The 17,223-nt window shown below is 34.5% G+C and overlaps 1 protein-coding gene across 3 annotated transcripts in view; it reads right to left on the reverse strand.

The window, feature by feature from the left end:
- HSF2 (heat shock transcription factor 2) overlaps positions 1-17,223 on the reverse strand; it is a 38,015-nt gene that overhangs the window by 3,190 nt on the left and 17,602 nt on the right. For 2 of the 3 annotated variants that reach the window (XM_036871679.1, XM_036871682.1), the window contains exons 5-12: positions 16,265-16,340; positions 12,673-12,734; positions 11,679-11,766; positions 9,995-10,143; positions 9,335-9,574; positions 8,575-8,680; positions 3,099-3,152; positions 282-363 (exon numbers count right to left, since the gene is read on the reverse strand). In XM_036871679.1, coding sequence (XP_036727574.1) covers positions 282-363; positions 3,099-3,152; positions 8,575-8,680; positions 9,335-9,574; positions 9,995-10,143; positions 11,679-11,766; positions 12,673-12,734; positions 16,265-16,340 — 857 coding nt within the window. The remainder of the gene's footprint in view (positions 1-281; positions 364-3,098; positions 3,153-8,574; positions 8,681-9,334; positions 9,575-9,994; positions 10,144-11,678; positions 11,767-12,672; positions 12,735-16,264; positions 16,341-17,223) is intronic. The other variant, XM_036871680.1, reaches the window with a different exon arrangement.

The raw sequence follows: 17,223 nt of genomic DNA on the forward strand, positions 1-17,223 counted from the left end.
ATGTACAAGTCAGAAAATGTATACTTTTATTCAACAATTAAGAACTGAGGGTTCTTTCAGTTCTCCTGAAGTTAAACAGGGGGGAAAAAATGACAATCTTTAAGAACTATTAATACACCAATTCAATTTCCTTTATATGCTGGAACCTTAATACGTTATGCATAGAACTCAGACTAATACAAATCTGTGTTCAATTGTTAAGCATGGCAAAACCTTCCTTGGCCCCCAGTTTCTACATAAAAATCTTTATTTAAAAAAACTAATACTACATTTATACCTACCTGTTTTGGGTTTAGATTTTCTTCCCTCTTCTGAAACTGGCTGAACTACATTGCTCTTGGTTTCTAATCCTTTATTCTCAGACTAAAAGAGAAAAAATAATATAAAAATACTTGTCTCACATTTTATATGTTCCTGAAAAATAGCAAAAAATTAAAAACTGGTACAGTATAAGAATATTGGTACATTCTCTGAAATATATGGGAAAGGGGAGCATCAGGAAAGATGAACTAGGGAGAGAAAGAGATTTGAGTAGAGGTAATGAAACTGGCTAAGAAAACTACTGCTGTCATCAGGTGGATGAAACAAAGAACCTAAACTAGGATGACACTAAGTACAAAAAGGAGGGAGCATTTCAACAGTAGAACAGACAGAATTTGACAAGAGTAGAAGATGGTAATGAATCAAAGATGGCTAGTTTCTAATTGCTAATGAAGAGATAATTCTTTAAACAATTAAATTCATTTTAAACAGCTTTGATTTAAAACGTATTACACATTTCTTTTCACTCACAAACAGAATATTTAGCATAAGTGAACACGCTTACAGTAACTCAGGATAACATCCTTCAAACTATTTATCCCTATATTTGGAAGCCTCAAAATTGAGGTGGTGTTTCTTCATTTCCTTTTTTGGCTCTTTCAATTCTTTTCTGTCATTTAAATTGCTTCTTTCAACCACTGTCTTCTCTCCTTACATCTGATTGTAAGGGGATTAATCTTTAAATGTTAAGGTCTTCAGTGCTCTTTTCAACGATGTTCAAACTGAGGTGCTGAGGTTCACAATTTTTCCTGAATAGCTGTGAGTCCCAGATATCTGCATGCTTGTAAATTATATATGATGTAACAAACATACTAATTCCTATAATTTCCCTGATATTCATCACAAAATTAAGCAGTACAAGTTTCCAGGCTTCATAGATAATAATGACTCCAAGACATAATAAAAACTACTTAAACTTCCCCAAAAATTTACATTAAAATATTTCTCATTTAGCATTCACAATAAATAAACATTAATGAAATAATACCTTCTGTATTTTTCTACTTCTTAAAATAGGTATTTTCCAAGGATGCCACTGTTGTTATTCTAAAGCATATGAGAACCAGGATGACAAATGGGTTTCATCTCCCATACAAATTGTTGCTTATTAGTAGTGACCACTTAGACTGCTACAGTGAGGAGTATAAGGCATCCTGACTCATTAGTAAAGAGTGCTGTAATACATGTCACATAATACCTGTCATGAGCAAGGGAATGACAGCTGTGTCAATTATTTAAAAACAATCTAGATTCTAAAACTATGATAAAAAAATCACTCTCAATTTTAATTTTTCTATAGTACTATAGAGCAATATGTAAACTTGATGTTTAACTGCTATTTCTAAAAGCTTTTGGGAACAGGAGATGATTCAAGAATAGAGAACAACTCAATGTCTAACAATAAACAAACAGTACAGCACATTCACTAAATGAATGCATGATATGGGTTTATTCAACTTAAGGTCTAACATTCAATAATATATTTACTGAAACACAGTACTGACGTGGTCCACAGATTCTTATAATATAAACCTAGCCAAACTATAGTCCAAATGCCAAATTCAGCATCCTGTCTGTTTCTGAAAGTAAAGTTTTACAGAAGCACAGCCATACTCATTCTTTTATGTATTGTCTACGGCTGCTTTTGCACTACAATTGCAGTTGACTAGTTGTGACAGAGAACACCTGGCTTCATGCAGAACCAAAAATATTTAGTCTTCAAAGAAAAAGTATGACAACCCCTGATATAAATCATCCAAATACTGAATGTATAATCAACCTTCTAGTTCAAAAATTCACAAATTCCTTCAACTTTAAGTTATCCAGGCTATAACTTTGAAAATGTAGAAAATGTGGTCAGGCCATCCTCACACATGACAATGGTCAGAAAAATTCCACCTCCTCACTCTAATACCTCATACTTATTTAATATGTGTTCATTTTTTACTATAAAGAACACGAATAAAAATTAAATTTTGATTCCACTAATCTAGAATTTGTACACATTTCAGGGGACCTGACGTACCTTTTCATTCAACGAAAAACAGGGATTACAGAACAATTTGGTATAAATACAAGATAAATGAAGTATATACCTATTCAAGACAATAAGCTACACAACGAAACAGAATGATTTCTAAATGTCTGCTCTAACAACTTCACATTGTTCTTATTACTCATTAAAAACCAGTTCTAAAGAATTTGTTAACATCTGCTAATCCTAACTGCAGGTACTATACATTTAAGAAAATAAAACAATTACTTAAAAAAAAAGTCCAAAATCCATACTTCACTGTTTCAACTCACCTTACCTACAAATAGTATAAATCCCTGTGCTTTTACTGTATGCTAATAAAATGAAGGAACTTATTTTAAAATATGGGTACCCTTAAATTTTCAATAAAAAATGCTGAGAAGTTATTTATAGATGGAATAAGAATGTAAAATGAAGACACAGAACATGAAGAAATCATACTTTAATAATTTTTTTCAGTGATATACCTGAATATGCCAAATTTAGTCAGTTTATCTCCCAGCACATTGAGGGCTGATTTCACACTGGTACTTAATAGCACAAGGCACAGAAGAACTGGGCAATGATTCACCCCATAACCAAAAGCTAACTTTTCATCTAGAATTTTATTATCTTGATCACATGTACTAGGTAAGAATATAAAATGTTTTTTGTAACTGGGAGTGATACTGCTCTCTACTTACTAGGACTTTTTTCAAATTCTTACAGCTACGGGTCCTGAGCAACACAAATTAAAACTTACTTTTGTATTATTGATGTAATCTGTGGGATTCATCTGCACAGAACTAGTGAAAAGCTGAAAGACCAAACAAGAAAGATGATAAGTTTAAAAAATATTTTTAAAAAATTAACTGTGTGTTCAAAATTTTTATACAGCCATGTTGGGTGAAGAGATGTAGCTCCTGCACTAGGAAGTTTCCATATAGTAAAACAAGTTTGGAAGAGAAAAGCAGGAAAGCGGAAAGAAAAACGAACAAAAGCAGAGCAAGCTAGCCCATGCATTAGCTGTTTTAAGAATTTCTATTCTATAAAGTAGTAAGGTAAATCACTTGAGACAAATGGTGGTTTTCCCCACCTCCCCTCTCCTTCATTTCCTTTATTTTTTCCTCCCTAAAAGCCTCTGGCCTTAAATGGCACCCAAGGCTGAGTCCCTTGCCCTGACAAGAGCCTTCACTGACTACCTGCTAATTATGTGATACATTTCTAGAATCTGCTCTATGACAGTGGTTCCTAAATTACACCTCAAGTAGAGCCCTCTGACCAAATGGCTTAACTCCGTGTTGGTTCTTTTCACCTCACCTAGCAAGGGAAGCCATGAATGCAAAGACCACTGCCTACTGCTTACTGCACTCCTCAGACCAGCCACTTCACAAACATAACTTTTGTTTATGTCATAAGTTTCAAAGTCATCCAGTCCACAGGGATTTATTGAGCATCTAAGAAATAATTGACATCATGAAGAATACAAGATGAAGACACTATTCCTGCTCTCCAGGAGCTTACAATCTAAAAGGCAAAATAAGAACAACATCAAATAGCAACATATGATCAGATACAATCCAGTATTACAATAATAATGGATGGTGGGGCTCAAAAGTACTAAGGAGCTAAGAGAAAGGAAAACAGACACACACACACACCCCGTCCCTCAGATGAAACAAAAAGTCTTGATAAAACTATGTGATATGTAGTTCCTGGAGAATGGTTAGGACTTAGAAAGGAGAGGATGAAGGAGTACACTGTTACAGCATTAGCAACAACAGAGAGGAAGAAATGCTTGTGAGGTAAGTTCTACGAATAAGATGACAAGTCCAAATAATGCAGAAGTTCTGAGTTGAATAGTAAGTTGTATACATAAGGTTCAAAAGGTAAGGCAAGGCCAGTGAATGGACAGGACATTCTGTCAGCAATAAGAGACTTGGGAGTGGCCTGAGTAATGAAATATACTGACTAAAGCATTTTAAGAGAATGAGCACACCAAATGGTTTGCAGGATAGAATGAAATGCAGAGAGGCTCCTCCACCCTCTCTAAACACTGATTCCTCTCCTTCAAGTTCCACATTCATTGTAGCCCTAAAAATATCCCCAGCTCTTCTTTTCCTTTCATTAACTTTTCCTCCTTTCATACCACCTACTGATCCATGAAGAGGAAGAGACTCAGTTTCTTAAGAGTAGGTAACTATACATCACTGCCAATCTCTACCAGTTCAGCTTGTACTTGCCTCAGAGGTCTGACCAGATTTTGTCCCTAATGAGAGTGGCATCTGAGGAGGACCAGAAGTATAAACTCCTCACTCCTTCTTTGCCCCAATCCCTCTACCCACTGACTCAGGGATACCTTCATGCATTCCCAGCAGACACATGGTCTGAAGTCGGAAAATAGATCATGTATGAGGAGCTGACACGGTTGAATTCTAAGGTCAAGTCTCTCCTACTGATTCCACACTGGGTCACTTGCACTGAACTCTGCAGCAAGAACCCATGAGCTTCTCAGCATACTTAAGACTCCCACATGTTCTTACCATCTTTGCCATCTCAGAGAACAAGGCAACCTATGGGTAGATTTTTTATTTATGACAATACCCCATAATTCAAGGATGAAACAATAAACAATAAAGGTCTTAGATGAGAAAGGCAACAGTGAAAATATTGGGTTGGCCCAGAAGTTCGTTTGGTTTTTCTGTAAGATGGCTCTAGTAGCACTTAGTTGTCTTTAACTTCATTTGAAACAATCTTGCTAGACTGTATTGTGACAGCTGTCATATCAGCGTGTATTTAAAAAAAAAATTAAAATTGGTGAATTTTTATGTAGTCATTTTAATATTGAAGAGGGAAGAAAAAAAGCAACATCTTCAGCATATTATGCTTCACTATTTCAAGAAAGGTAAAAACGCAACTGAAACGCACAAAAAGATTTGTGCAGTGTATGGAGAAGGTGCTGTGACTGACTGAACGTGTCAAAAGTAGTTTGCAAAGTTTCGTGGAGATTTCTCGCTGGACCATGCTCCACGGTTGGGTAGACCAGTTGAAGTTGATAGCGATCAAATCGAGACATTAATTAGAACAAGCAACATTATACCATGCAGCAGATAGCTGACATATTCAAAATATTCAAATTGAGCACTGAAAGTCACTATGAAGTTTGTTATGTTAATATATATATTAATCGCTTAGAAGTTTGGGTTCCACATATGTTAAATGAAAAAACCTTCTCGAACATATTTCTACATGCGATTCTCTACTTAAATGTAACGAAAACATTCCTTTCTAAAACAAATTGTGATGAAAAGTGGATACCATACAATAATGAAAAGTGGATACTGTACAATAATGTGGAACAGAAGAGATCGTGCGGCAAGTGAAATGAACCACCACCAACCACACCAAAGGCCTGTCTTCATCCAAAGGTGATGTTGTGTATATAGTGGGATTGGAAGGGAATCCTCTATTATGAGCTCCTTCTTGAAAACCAAATGATTAATTCCAACAAGTACTGCTCCCAATTAGACCAACTGAAAGCAGCACTTGACAAAAAGCATCCGGAATTAGTCAACAGAAAATTCATAATCTTTCCATCAGGATAATGCAAGACCACATGTTTCTTTGATATCCAGGCAAAAACTGTTACAGCTTGGCTGGGAAGTTTGGATTCATCAGCCATATTCACCAGATATTGTACCTTCAGATTTCCATTTACTTTGATCTTTACAGAATTCTCTTAATGGAAAAATATTCAATTCCCTGGAAGATTGTAAAAGGTACCTGGAATAATTCTTTGCTCAAAAAGATAAAAAGTTTTGGGAAGATGGAATTACGAAGGTGTATGAAAAATGGCAGAAGGTAGTGGAACAAAACGTTGAATATATGTTGTTCAATAAAGTTCTTGGTGAAAATGAAAAATTGTCTTATTTTTACTTAAAAACCGAAGGCACTTTCTGGCCAACCCAATAGAAAGTAGGGATGATTTGTGAATGTTATTTTGGGAAATACACAGGCTTGGTGAACAAGGAGATGAAGAAACCAAGATTACTGTGATTACTATCTTGTGTGGGTAAACAGAAGTCTGATACCACTACAGAAAATAAAGCTTAAAAAGGTAGCTAGTTTAGAAAATAAACAAAGGTTTGGTGTTAAACACAAATAATTTAAGGCAAGATCTAACTGATGATCCCAAAGGCATGGAATTAGAATTCAAGCAAAGGTTACTTTAAAAAATATTAAGAGCTGGAAATATACATTTGAGAGCAATCCTACAAGCCAAAATCCCTCCAGAGAGGCAGGAAAGAAAAAAGAAGAGAGGTAGGCAAAAACAGGATAAAAGACTGGGTACCTTGGGGAATATCCACAAGTAGAAGACAGCAAGAAAAAGAAAAGCTCTTAGAGGAAACAGAATGGTTAGGGAGATAGGAAGAGAACAAAGAGGTCCAGTGCCTTTAAAATCACCAGGAAAAGTTCTATAGTAGAAATAATGTTAAATAGTAATAGTGTTAATTACTTATAATCCTTATAAAAGCCCTTCATGTCAGGCATCAGCCATATTTAACAGATGGGGAAACTGAGCAAGAGAGGTTAACTTTCCCAAGATTAATAACTTAGCTAGTAAGTAACATGAGCCAAAAATGGAACCCAAATCTGTCTGATTCAAAACAAACCTTCTTCTACTAGCCCAGTGGCTTAATTTGGAGGAAGAAAAAAGAAAAAAAAAAAAAGCTGCAGGCTACTTACAGTGGATATACCAAGACAGCACAGGCTTCGAGTAAATAAGCAAGACAATCCAGGGTTTCAAAAGAAATATAGAGTGAAAAAAAAAAGTAATGAATACAGCCACTCATTTCTACAGTTTTGTAGTGAAAGGATTAGAGAAGCAGAATGGTAAATGAGCAGAGCAACACATCAAAATGGAGATGATCTGTACCCACTGAAGGCAGTTGGAAAAGATCAAAGATAGAGAGAGAAAAACAGAGAGGCGGGGGGCAGGTGTACAAACTGGCTTTAAAAAGGAAGTACTTCCTCTAAGAAGAAAGGATATGAGATTCCACAGCTGATGAGAGTACCAGGGCATGGTGAATTATGCTCTGTGAATAGGGAAGTGTTGGCTGGATAAGGTCGTGAGGACAAAAGAATGTGATAACTGTTCCAAAGTTAAATTAAAATGACCTACTTGAAGACTGTGGGGATTTGTAGAGAGTCAGAATTACAGGATTTTATTTCCTTCTTAGTGATCTAAGGGAGAGATATTCTAAAAGGTCTCTGGATTCAGATTGGGGACAAAGACTGATAGAATCAAGAAGGGCTGTCAAGTTACTGTTAAACAAGTCCAAATAGGTCATTAACATGGATGTTGAATTCATTTAAGAGAGTAACATGGAAAGGAAATCTTCAAAGAAGGTGAAATCCATCCTGTGAGGCACTGATGATTTAGGAAAAATAACAGTCATGTGACACTGACAAACTGTAGAATCTTCTGATGTGAGAGAAGCTGTATTTTAAGGAAAAAAATGCAAAAAAAAGAACAACAAAACTTTTCAAGAAAAAGAACACAACAGAAAATGTTCACAACAGGAAATGGAAATAGGGGAAAGAACAAGATTCATCTGGATGAGACCAGGCCACATAGAAAGCTTTAGGTAAGAGAGAGAGGAGTGGTAGGAACAAGAGAAAAGAGAGCAAGGTTAGTACCAGAAATGACAGACAAGGATTCAAAGTCCAGACAACATAGGAATCAAGTTCATATAGGTGGTGGTGAGGACTGGAATAGGGGAATCTTAGGACTCAATACAAAAATTTTTTAAATATAATAACATATAATACATTTGACTGAAAAACATTAATTCCCAAAGTATCAGGAAGTGCCTCCATGCTGTTTCCTGGCTAATTATTTATACTATTTCCACTGATTTCTATTCAATGACAATTTACTCTAGAGCAAAACATAACACAGCAACAAGTCCAGACAAGACCTGGATTTAATAGTACTGTTGAACAGAGTTGATATGTTGTTACACAGGGATTAACTGAACTTCTACTCAGAGACGAATAGTGATCACCCTCCTTCACTGTCCTGAACCCATCTGTTCATTCTAATAAACAAAACCATTCAATTAAAAAAATAAACTGCAAAAACAGTGTAGAATTCAAGAATATGATGCATTGATTTATAAATACTATACATAAATACACAAACTGCCGGTACAACAAAGAATATTCAAAGTACCTACATCGACCAGGAGATCTGGGTCTATGCTAAACTGTCTTCCTGACAGCATGGCTTGGAAGTCCTCTAAACTGCAATCAATACTGTCAAGATAATCCAACAGCTCAACCCTAAGGAAAAAAGATTTTAAAAAAATCAAATATTAGGTTTCTTTGCTTTTATGTTTAAAATCACACTGCAGTCTAGCTAGGCAAAATATTCCTAGCAATTGCTGAATCCTTACCAATTCTTAACCTTAAGAGATCCTATTCAGTATTTAGGATTCAAAAAAACTTAGTTAATTGAGAACCCACAGACTTTATACAAAACTTCAGTATTTAAAGAAAAAAGGTTCTGCAATAACCCAGTCTGATTTATCTTTTTCCTCTATACTATAAATTATAAAATGTTTAACCTCTTACTACTGGTTATTGCTACTAACTTCTAGTTTTCTTTTGCTATAAAATAAGTTCCTTCATAGAGATTGTATTATTCCACAGTCCTGATAAAAACACAAATACACACAATCACACACACTTTTAAGACATTCAAAAAGAAGTATTTCATTACAGAAATCTGAGGAATTGACAAGAAAATCCCAAGACTGCTCTTGGGATAATTAAATCTTTCTCAAAATACCATTTGCAGAGCTCAGCACTAACCAGAACAGAAAGGTTGACTACATAGGTTCATAACCTGAAAGGAAAATCATTCAAAGAGAAAAAGAACATGTGAAGTAAACAAAGAAAGCAAATAAATTTAGACAACCTTTAGATGAGACTCACTTTCCCAAAAGATTGATGTTATCATTTAAAATGGAATCCATCATGGTCACAGGATCTTCTGTGGTCAGACTAGATGAGCCATTTAGCTGGACGGCACTAGACATGAGAGGGCTGGTGCCATCACTGCCTGAACTTAGGGATTCTCTGGCTGGTTCACTCTGATCTCCACTCTGAATGACAGGTGCATATTCATCTTCATTGTCATCTTCAACAATGACAATATCAGGGTACTGGCTACAGCTAGATCAGCAATATGAGAAAAAACCAATTACATTCTCAGACTAATTCAATAAATTCACCCTATCCAGTCACTCTCCATGGAAACTCTCTCCCAAAACCACCTGTCAAAAGGCTTTTCTTGGGTGTGTAGTTTAATGAAAAATATTGATACTTCATACAATATAAGACCACAAAGAATCAATTAAAGGTCTTTAACTCCAAACTTTAAAAATAGGAATTAGTTCTCATGACTTTTTGCTGGGAGTCTTTTTGCTGGAGGGAGGGCGGTTATGTGCTTGAATAATTTGGCTTAATTTTTCAGTTCAATAATTAAAATATGAGTCAGATATTAGTTTATCAAAGAATAAAGTAGTTTTAAATTTAGATCTCTGATAAAAAAAGAGTAATATTTTCAAAAATTTTATTTCACAATCTCCTTACTTGGAGGGATCAGATATAACATCCTCATTAGTTTCTGGAATAACTGGGATATTTTCTTCATCTGCATTATCATCAGTAACGTCATAAATAATGATATCGTCTGAAATCCGCTCCCTTGGCTTTAAACCTTCAGTCCTACTGTGGGGAACCTAAAAAATCAGGTAGAAAATATATCAAAAAAATGAAATTATTTTGACTACCAAACAACATACCATTTAAAAAATGTTACCTGGGCACTGAGATACGATGGTAAGCAAAACAGATATGTTTTCTGCCTTTATGGGACTTAATACACTAAATTGGTATTAGAAGTACCAATTTACAGAGGTATGAGATGTATTATCTGCATGCTACTTAACTATTTCTTTTACTGTAAGGGACTTTAAAGATGACATGCCTCAGAATGTTTCTATGAAAAGATCTTCAAATTTTAAAGTATTTTTTATATCCAAAGAGTAAAAAAGTCTTAGGACTTCATCAGAAATCTCAAACATAACCAGATAGCCACTGGGCTGATGGGGATTATTTCATCTTAAGCTACTCTGTTTGACGCCATGTTTTATTCTTACTCATTAAACGGTTTCTTTAATAGGGGGAAATAAACACTTCAACTATTCCACAGCTAAATGTCAGTCTGGCATTTTAGCAATTATTATTTTTCTTAATTCAGCTACAGCTATATTCAGACTATGGATACACTAATAAAAAAACATTCAATTCTCCAAAGCAAACTAAAGTCATTATTATAATAGAAAATTCTATCAATTTCAACTCTAGATAATACAGAGGCAAAAGATGTAAATCAAGATAAATTAAGAAATCTTCACCCATTTACGTGAGTCTTCAATCCTAAAAACAGGTATGCTTGATTACTTAAACAGTGGGAAGAGGAACCAGATGTCAGGTTAACTCTGACTTGCCTGAGAACAAAAATCTCAATACTTTAATAATAAATCTAAAGCAGTATTTAGAATTCTAAGATTTGAAAGTAACAATGATAATCAGGTATTAAAAGAAGTCTGGACTCAACTAATTGCCACTGGGTATAAGTTTGACAATTTATCCAGAGAGCTTGTGAAAAAATGAAGGTAAACAAAAATATTTTTTGAAATTGCTACGGTAAAAGAGTCTAGGTCTGTACACATTTATAATAAAAGTTGGAAACAACTTAAAATAACCAATGGACAAGTGCATAATTAGATTATCATAATATTCAATTAATCTCATATAGTAGTTAAGATCAACTAAATCTCTATGTTTAATAAATCTCAAAAGCAAGACCAAGTGAAAGAAGCCACACTGCAAAATGATATGTACAAAATAATATCATCTATAAAAAGCTTAGACATATGCAAAATAATACCAAATATTGTTCATGGATTCACACATCAAATAGCCATGGGAATGATATATACTAATTCAAGATAGTGATTTATCTCTGGGTGACAGGGGAGACTGGAGAGGGAGAGAAAAATGAACTTGGGAACAGGCAACTGAGACAACTATATTTGTAATAGTTTATTTCTTAAAATAATCTAAAGCAAATGATAAAAAATGTCATGATTTTTAAAAGCTGGAGGATGAACAGTTAGATTATTCACTAAACTTTTTCAAATGCATGACATACTGATGTAATAAAATTTAGTTTGAGATAATAAATATAAAACAGAATTTTAAAAATTACTTTATGATGGTGATTATCAGCTGGTTCTTTTACTATGTGCTGAAACAAATTCTTCTTTTGAGCTCCATTAGTGTTTAGAAGTAGCGGTCTGAAAATCAGAAGATATACATGAAGTTCAGTGAGCAAACATACATGGAGTTTAAATTGCTTCTAATAATTTAGCCACATATAAACACACTCATTTTAATAATGAATAAAAAATTTCAGTACACAAGAAACTCTTAAAAACGATTACCTCTTTGGAGGGGTATGGGGGATGAGTGTATCTACGGCTTTTATTTCTCCATTCTTCTGTGTTATCTTTGTTATAATAAACACTATAAATTACTCTCCCCAAATCTACTTCATTGCTGACTGAACTATATAACTCTTTATGGTACTTACATAGTAAAAAGTAGGTAATATCACAAAGACTCAGTGGAAGTAGAGTTAATTCTACAGCATAAGCTGTAAGTATAACCAAGCTCTGCTAAAATCCTTTGCCTTACAAGATAATCTTTTTCTCCTTCTACTTATTCCTTTGTCCACTGTTTTCCTTATGTTTTAATTGTGACAAAGGTAGTTACTGACATTTATGGGTATCACAACTCATGGCCAATGTACAGGTTTTTAAAGACCCTTGTGAGTGGATTAAACATGAGATATCAAAAATTTTTTTATGCTTTTTTCAGCATGCATCCTCTTTTTAAGAGTTTCTCTCACTGAGGCCTTCTAATGCTACAATAATTTGCTAATGTGAATGGAAGATGAACTCTTTATAAACCGTATGTATGTAAAACGACCATTTAGGCTATCCTAATCTCTCAAAAACAGCAAGATGACAATAGTAGGAAACACCACCACTCTTGAAATGTTAGAAGTATAATTTAACAAGGGAGGACTGTTCATCTGGGACAACACGCATATACTCAGCAAATGTAGACCATTCATGATTAAATTCTAACATGTCTGGTTGTCTATAGATAGGTCAAAATGTATTATCATAAAATCTTACCTTTTGCGTTTTAAACTCACAAGTTGGTTATTCTGAACCAACGTAACAATAAACTGGACAATCTAAAAGGAAAATATAAATAAGAAATACTCCATCATAGATTCTTAATTCTTTAGTCTATATTACAAGTCTTATAAAATTAATTCAGGTACTGTATGTCCTCTATTCTAAGTCACATAATTTCTCACATATTAACATTTTAAATTTGGATGCATCTTACAATGATATTTAAAGAAGTATACCAGCATCCAGGCAGAAGAACAACCTGTGATAAAGTTGCTGCTACCTAAGATATAGAGGTACCTAGGACATCCATCTACCCATATATCTATCTATATATCTAGCTTCCTACCCACCCATCCATCTATTTATCTATCAAATATTCAGTTCAATTATTTGTCTTGATGATAAGTACCAAGCATGCCTGGATACAGATCCCTATTTTTACTTAAAATTCTTTCAAGAAGATTATGATGCAGAAAAGAAAACTAATGTTTGACAGATATTTTTCTTATACCAGGTAATACAATTAGAGGCAAAAGAAATTGCCAACTCTCTCAGAATAGATCTTAATATTTTCAAGTTAGAAAAAGTTTATTGGCTAACTCTAGAAAAATTATTATTGAGACACTGAACATCTGTCAAAGCTTCCTGCTGACAATCACAGGAAGCTGATTTAATCTTCAAAGTCTGATTAAATTTAGAAAAAGACTATTAAACAGATCAAGACATGCAAACAATCCTTCATATTTTATGATAATGTTTCTTAAAATGTGGTCCATGGACCAGCAGCACTGGCCTAGGAGCTTTTTAGACATGCAAATTCTCTGCCTCACTCCAGAATTGCTGAATCTTAAATGCTGAGGATGAGGTCCAGCAACATGTGTTGTTTAGCAAGACCTCCAGGTGATACTGATGTGAATGTGAGAACCACTGGTTTAGGGTATGCCTTGAAATTATACTGCCTAAAGGAGTTAAAAAAGTAAACTATTAAAAGCAGTATAGGGGCTTCCCTGGTGGCGCAGTGATTAAGAATACGCCTGCCAATGCAGGGGACACAGGTTTGAGCCCTGGTCCGGGAAGATCCCACATGCCGCGGAGCAACTAAGCCCGTGCGCTGCAACTACTGAGCCTGCGCTCTAGAGCCCACGAGCCACAACTACTGAGCCCACGTGCCACAATTACTGAAGCCTGCGCGCCTAGAGCCCGTGCTCCGCAACAAGAGAAGCCACCGCAATGAGAAGCCTGCGCACCACAACAAACAGTGGCCCCCGCTCGCCACAACCAGAGAAAGCCCGCATGCAGCAATGAAGACCCGAGGCAGCCCAAGATAAATATTTTTTTAAAAAATTTATTTAAAAAAAAAGCAGCAGTATATCACTGAGATGTTATGAATAAAGGCCAAGTGACCGATGACAATTTAGACTCTGCAGAAGAGTTCCTTGTACAAGCTTTATGAAATATAATTACGTAATTAAAATAGAGAACTGTCCACTGAAAATACACATTGTATAGCTTTAATATTGTACATTCTCCTCCAAACGAGGCTACTAAATGGTTTGCCTTACAATCAGTATTAACTTTGCCATGGAGAAAAATATAGACATTTTAGCTGAATAGTTAGACAGCATTAGAGTCTATGAAAAGGAGGTTAGCCGCTAAATTGCTTATTCAAAAGAAAATGCTGACAGCTGATGAAAAGACAACATTTAACCTTAAAGGTATCTATGAAATAGTCCAATTACTTTTGTTAATTTATAAAAAAGTGTTAGGGAAAATTCTTAAAACATTAGTTGGCTGAATTTACAAGAACATGAATCTCTGGCTAAATTTCTCCTGAAATTTGCTGTGTATTTCAGGTCTCTTTTGACACTTTGGCATTATGTTTTAGAGTTCGTTTCCTGAAGGAGAAGATGAGGCATTTAACATTTACATCACTGGACTTCTTTAGCTGACAAGTTCTATAACAGACACCTCCCATATATTATTCCAATTAATCCAAGGCCAAACAGTAAATGGTAGAGTTAGAAACAAATTCCAGGAATAGAGAAAAAATTATCGCCTGTCATCATGCATTACGTAAACTCCCTAACCCCACTAAAACACATAGATTCAAACTCAAATTTGAGCAGAAAGAATGTTAGCTTTCATGAAAAACTGAAATGTTAAATAAGTATTTTACCAACTATCCTTGCTTTCAAGAAAAAAACCCCAACAAATTATGGAGTACTGTGAGTTGATATTTAACCATAACATTGTTTTCTGAAAAAGATAAACAGATTTTAAAAATAAAGCACAGGTTAAGGTAAACCTATCATTTAAAATCAGGTATTCTTAAACAGGGCTTCAAGTTGGAATCAACTATGGAAGTTTTAAAAATACATGTACTTGGACTAAACACTTAAAGTTGAATCCTATATTCAACCTTCACTTGCATACTTATTTTTTTTTTTTCACGGGTTTTTAAAAGTAATTTATTTTTATAATGGGGTTTAGCTGCTTTTCACTGCTGTGTTTATGCCGCTTTACACCCACTTGACACACTTACAGAGAGATATCAATACATAGGTTTTAAGATTATTACTAGTCAGATATATTCTTGTGCGGTGAATAGGGCGTGTTGAGTCCAGTTCTCTGAGCAAGGAGTAGGTCTTGTCTATTACATATTGGGTTTACTGCATACTTATTTTTAAAAATCAGTATATCTGTTTTGACTATGGGCCAAAGGCTACAGCTACCATTCATCTCTGTGTTCTAAGCCTGCTCCACTACACCCATATCCTTTCAGTCATAACACTATTTTTAGCTAACGGCCTCTGACTAGGAACAAACTGAAGCTCTCCCACCCTCCCTGCCCCCATAAAACCTGTCGCTTAAACTTAGTCCAGTTTACTCATGAGCAAAAAATAGCTGCCTTAATTACTTTTATGTTTCACCTCTTATTAACATGTGAAAGCTGATATGAGAAGATTAAATCACAAGGACACAATTGCAGCAGAGAGATTTTCTGTTCCCCCAGTAATTTTCAGCTTATATACTAAAATCTAGGATTTATTTTACAACACTACATTAACTGCTTTTCTGCACATACTAATAGTGGCATACACTTATAACTCATTTTTTTGAACACATAATTTGATCGACTGACTTGAAAATATTAGTCATTTATCTTCCAAGACCATATCTATGCCTTTTAGAATAAAAAATAGTAAGACAAAAAACAAAAAAAAATCCCACACAGTAAAGCTATGTCTTTTATATAAAATGTTAAGAAATTGGTAGTATATTGATTATACTACCAAGAATGAAGTATAATAAAGTTGTTATATCAGGCAAAAATATTTTACTAAAAGTTAACGAAACATTATCTGGAGGTATGGAATGACTACATTTAGCTAATAAGAAATTTTTTTTATTACAAAGAATATGTAACACTTGGCTTAATTTGTTTGATTTCATAGTTTTACTTCTGTGTGCCCAATACATAAGAAACTAAGATCAATCACTGACTACTGAACAGAGATTTCTGGGGGGATCACAAATGGTACTCATTAAACAAATGCAGATTACAGTCACAGAGAAAAAAGCTTACCTTTCGAATAACTTGTTGCTGTTGTGCATGTTTTGCTCGTAATTCTGACACCTCCTTCCAAAGGGACTCATTCTCACTATGTTATCATTTATGAAAAATAAAAATAAAAAAATTCAGTCAGACAAGCCAGACCTCAATATCTTTAATTAAGAATACCAGACTTGAACTAGTTTTTACTATATATCTTTATGAGACTAGGAAAACTTTGGTTCAATTACACAGACTGGCAACTAACCTTGACACAACTCCAGAATCCTTCCTTCCTAACTGTAGTATCTTCTACTCATGGCAATGTATGCACAAAAACTTAAGATTTATGCTTACATCCATACATAGTAGGCCATTTACTCCTCTGACAATCTGCTTCATTACTTCTTGTTTAAAAAATAAGCTAACTTTTCAACTACAGCTACCATGTGAATTCAGGACTTGTGCTTAGGAAACAATTCTTAAAGGGGAAATGACATTTACCCAACACTTGCTATGCCAGGCACTATTCTAAACATTTTATGTATATTACTTAAACTTCTCTAAAATCTGTCAAGAAAGGAATTATCTCTATTTTATAGATGAGAAGACAGACTCAGAGAACTGAGAAGACTTACCCAAGATCACACAGACAATTTGGTTAAGTATTGATGTCGAGCTAAAGTCTATAAGACTCTAAAACTGTCTAAAGATCTGTCTCAAACACAAGCATATAAATGTTTGGTTTTTTTAAAGCATATTTAAAAATGTGTTTTTTTAAAAGCATATCTAAATACATGACAAACCAATTATATGCCCAGCAGTAATAGTTTTTTTTTTTTTCATTCACCACCTTCTATTGAAATTGCAGTTATTAAATGTTAGCAGCAATGATAATTTTGAGAAGGCCTGAAAGATAATTCCTCTATTAAATGCTCTAATTTTTGCTCTTTTGTTAATTTACACAAAAGCCATCTTCCTCAATCCAAACT

Source organism: Balaenoptera musculus, chromosome 12 (assembly GCF_009873245.2).
Source record: "Balaenoptera musculus isolate JJ_BM4_2016_0621 chromosome 12, mBalMus1.pri.v3, whole genome shotgun sequence".
Taxonomy (NCBI): Eukaryota; Metazoa; Chordata; class Mammalia; order Artiodactyla; family Balaenopteridae; genus Balaenoptera; species Balaenoptera musculus.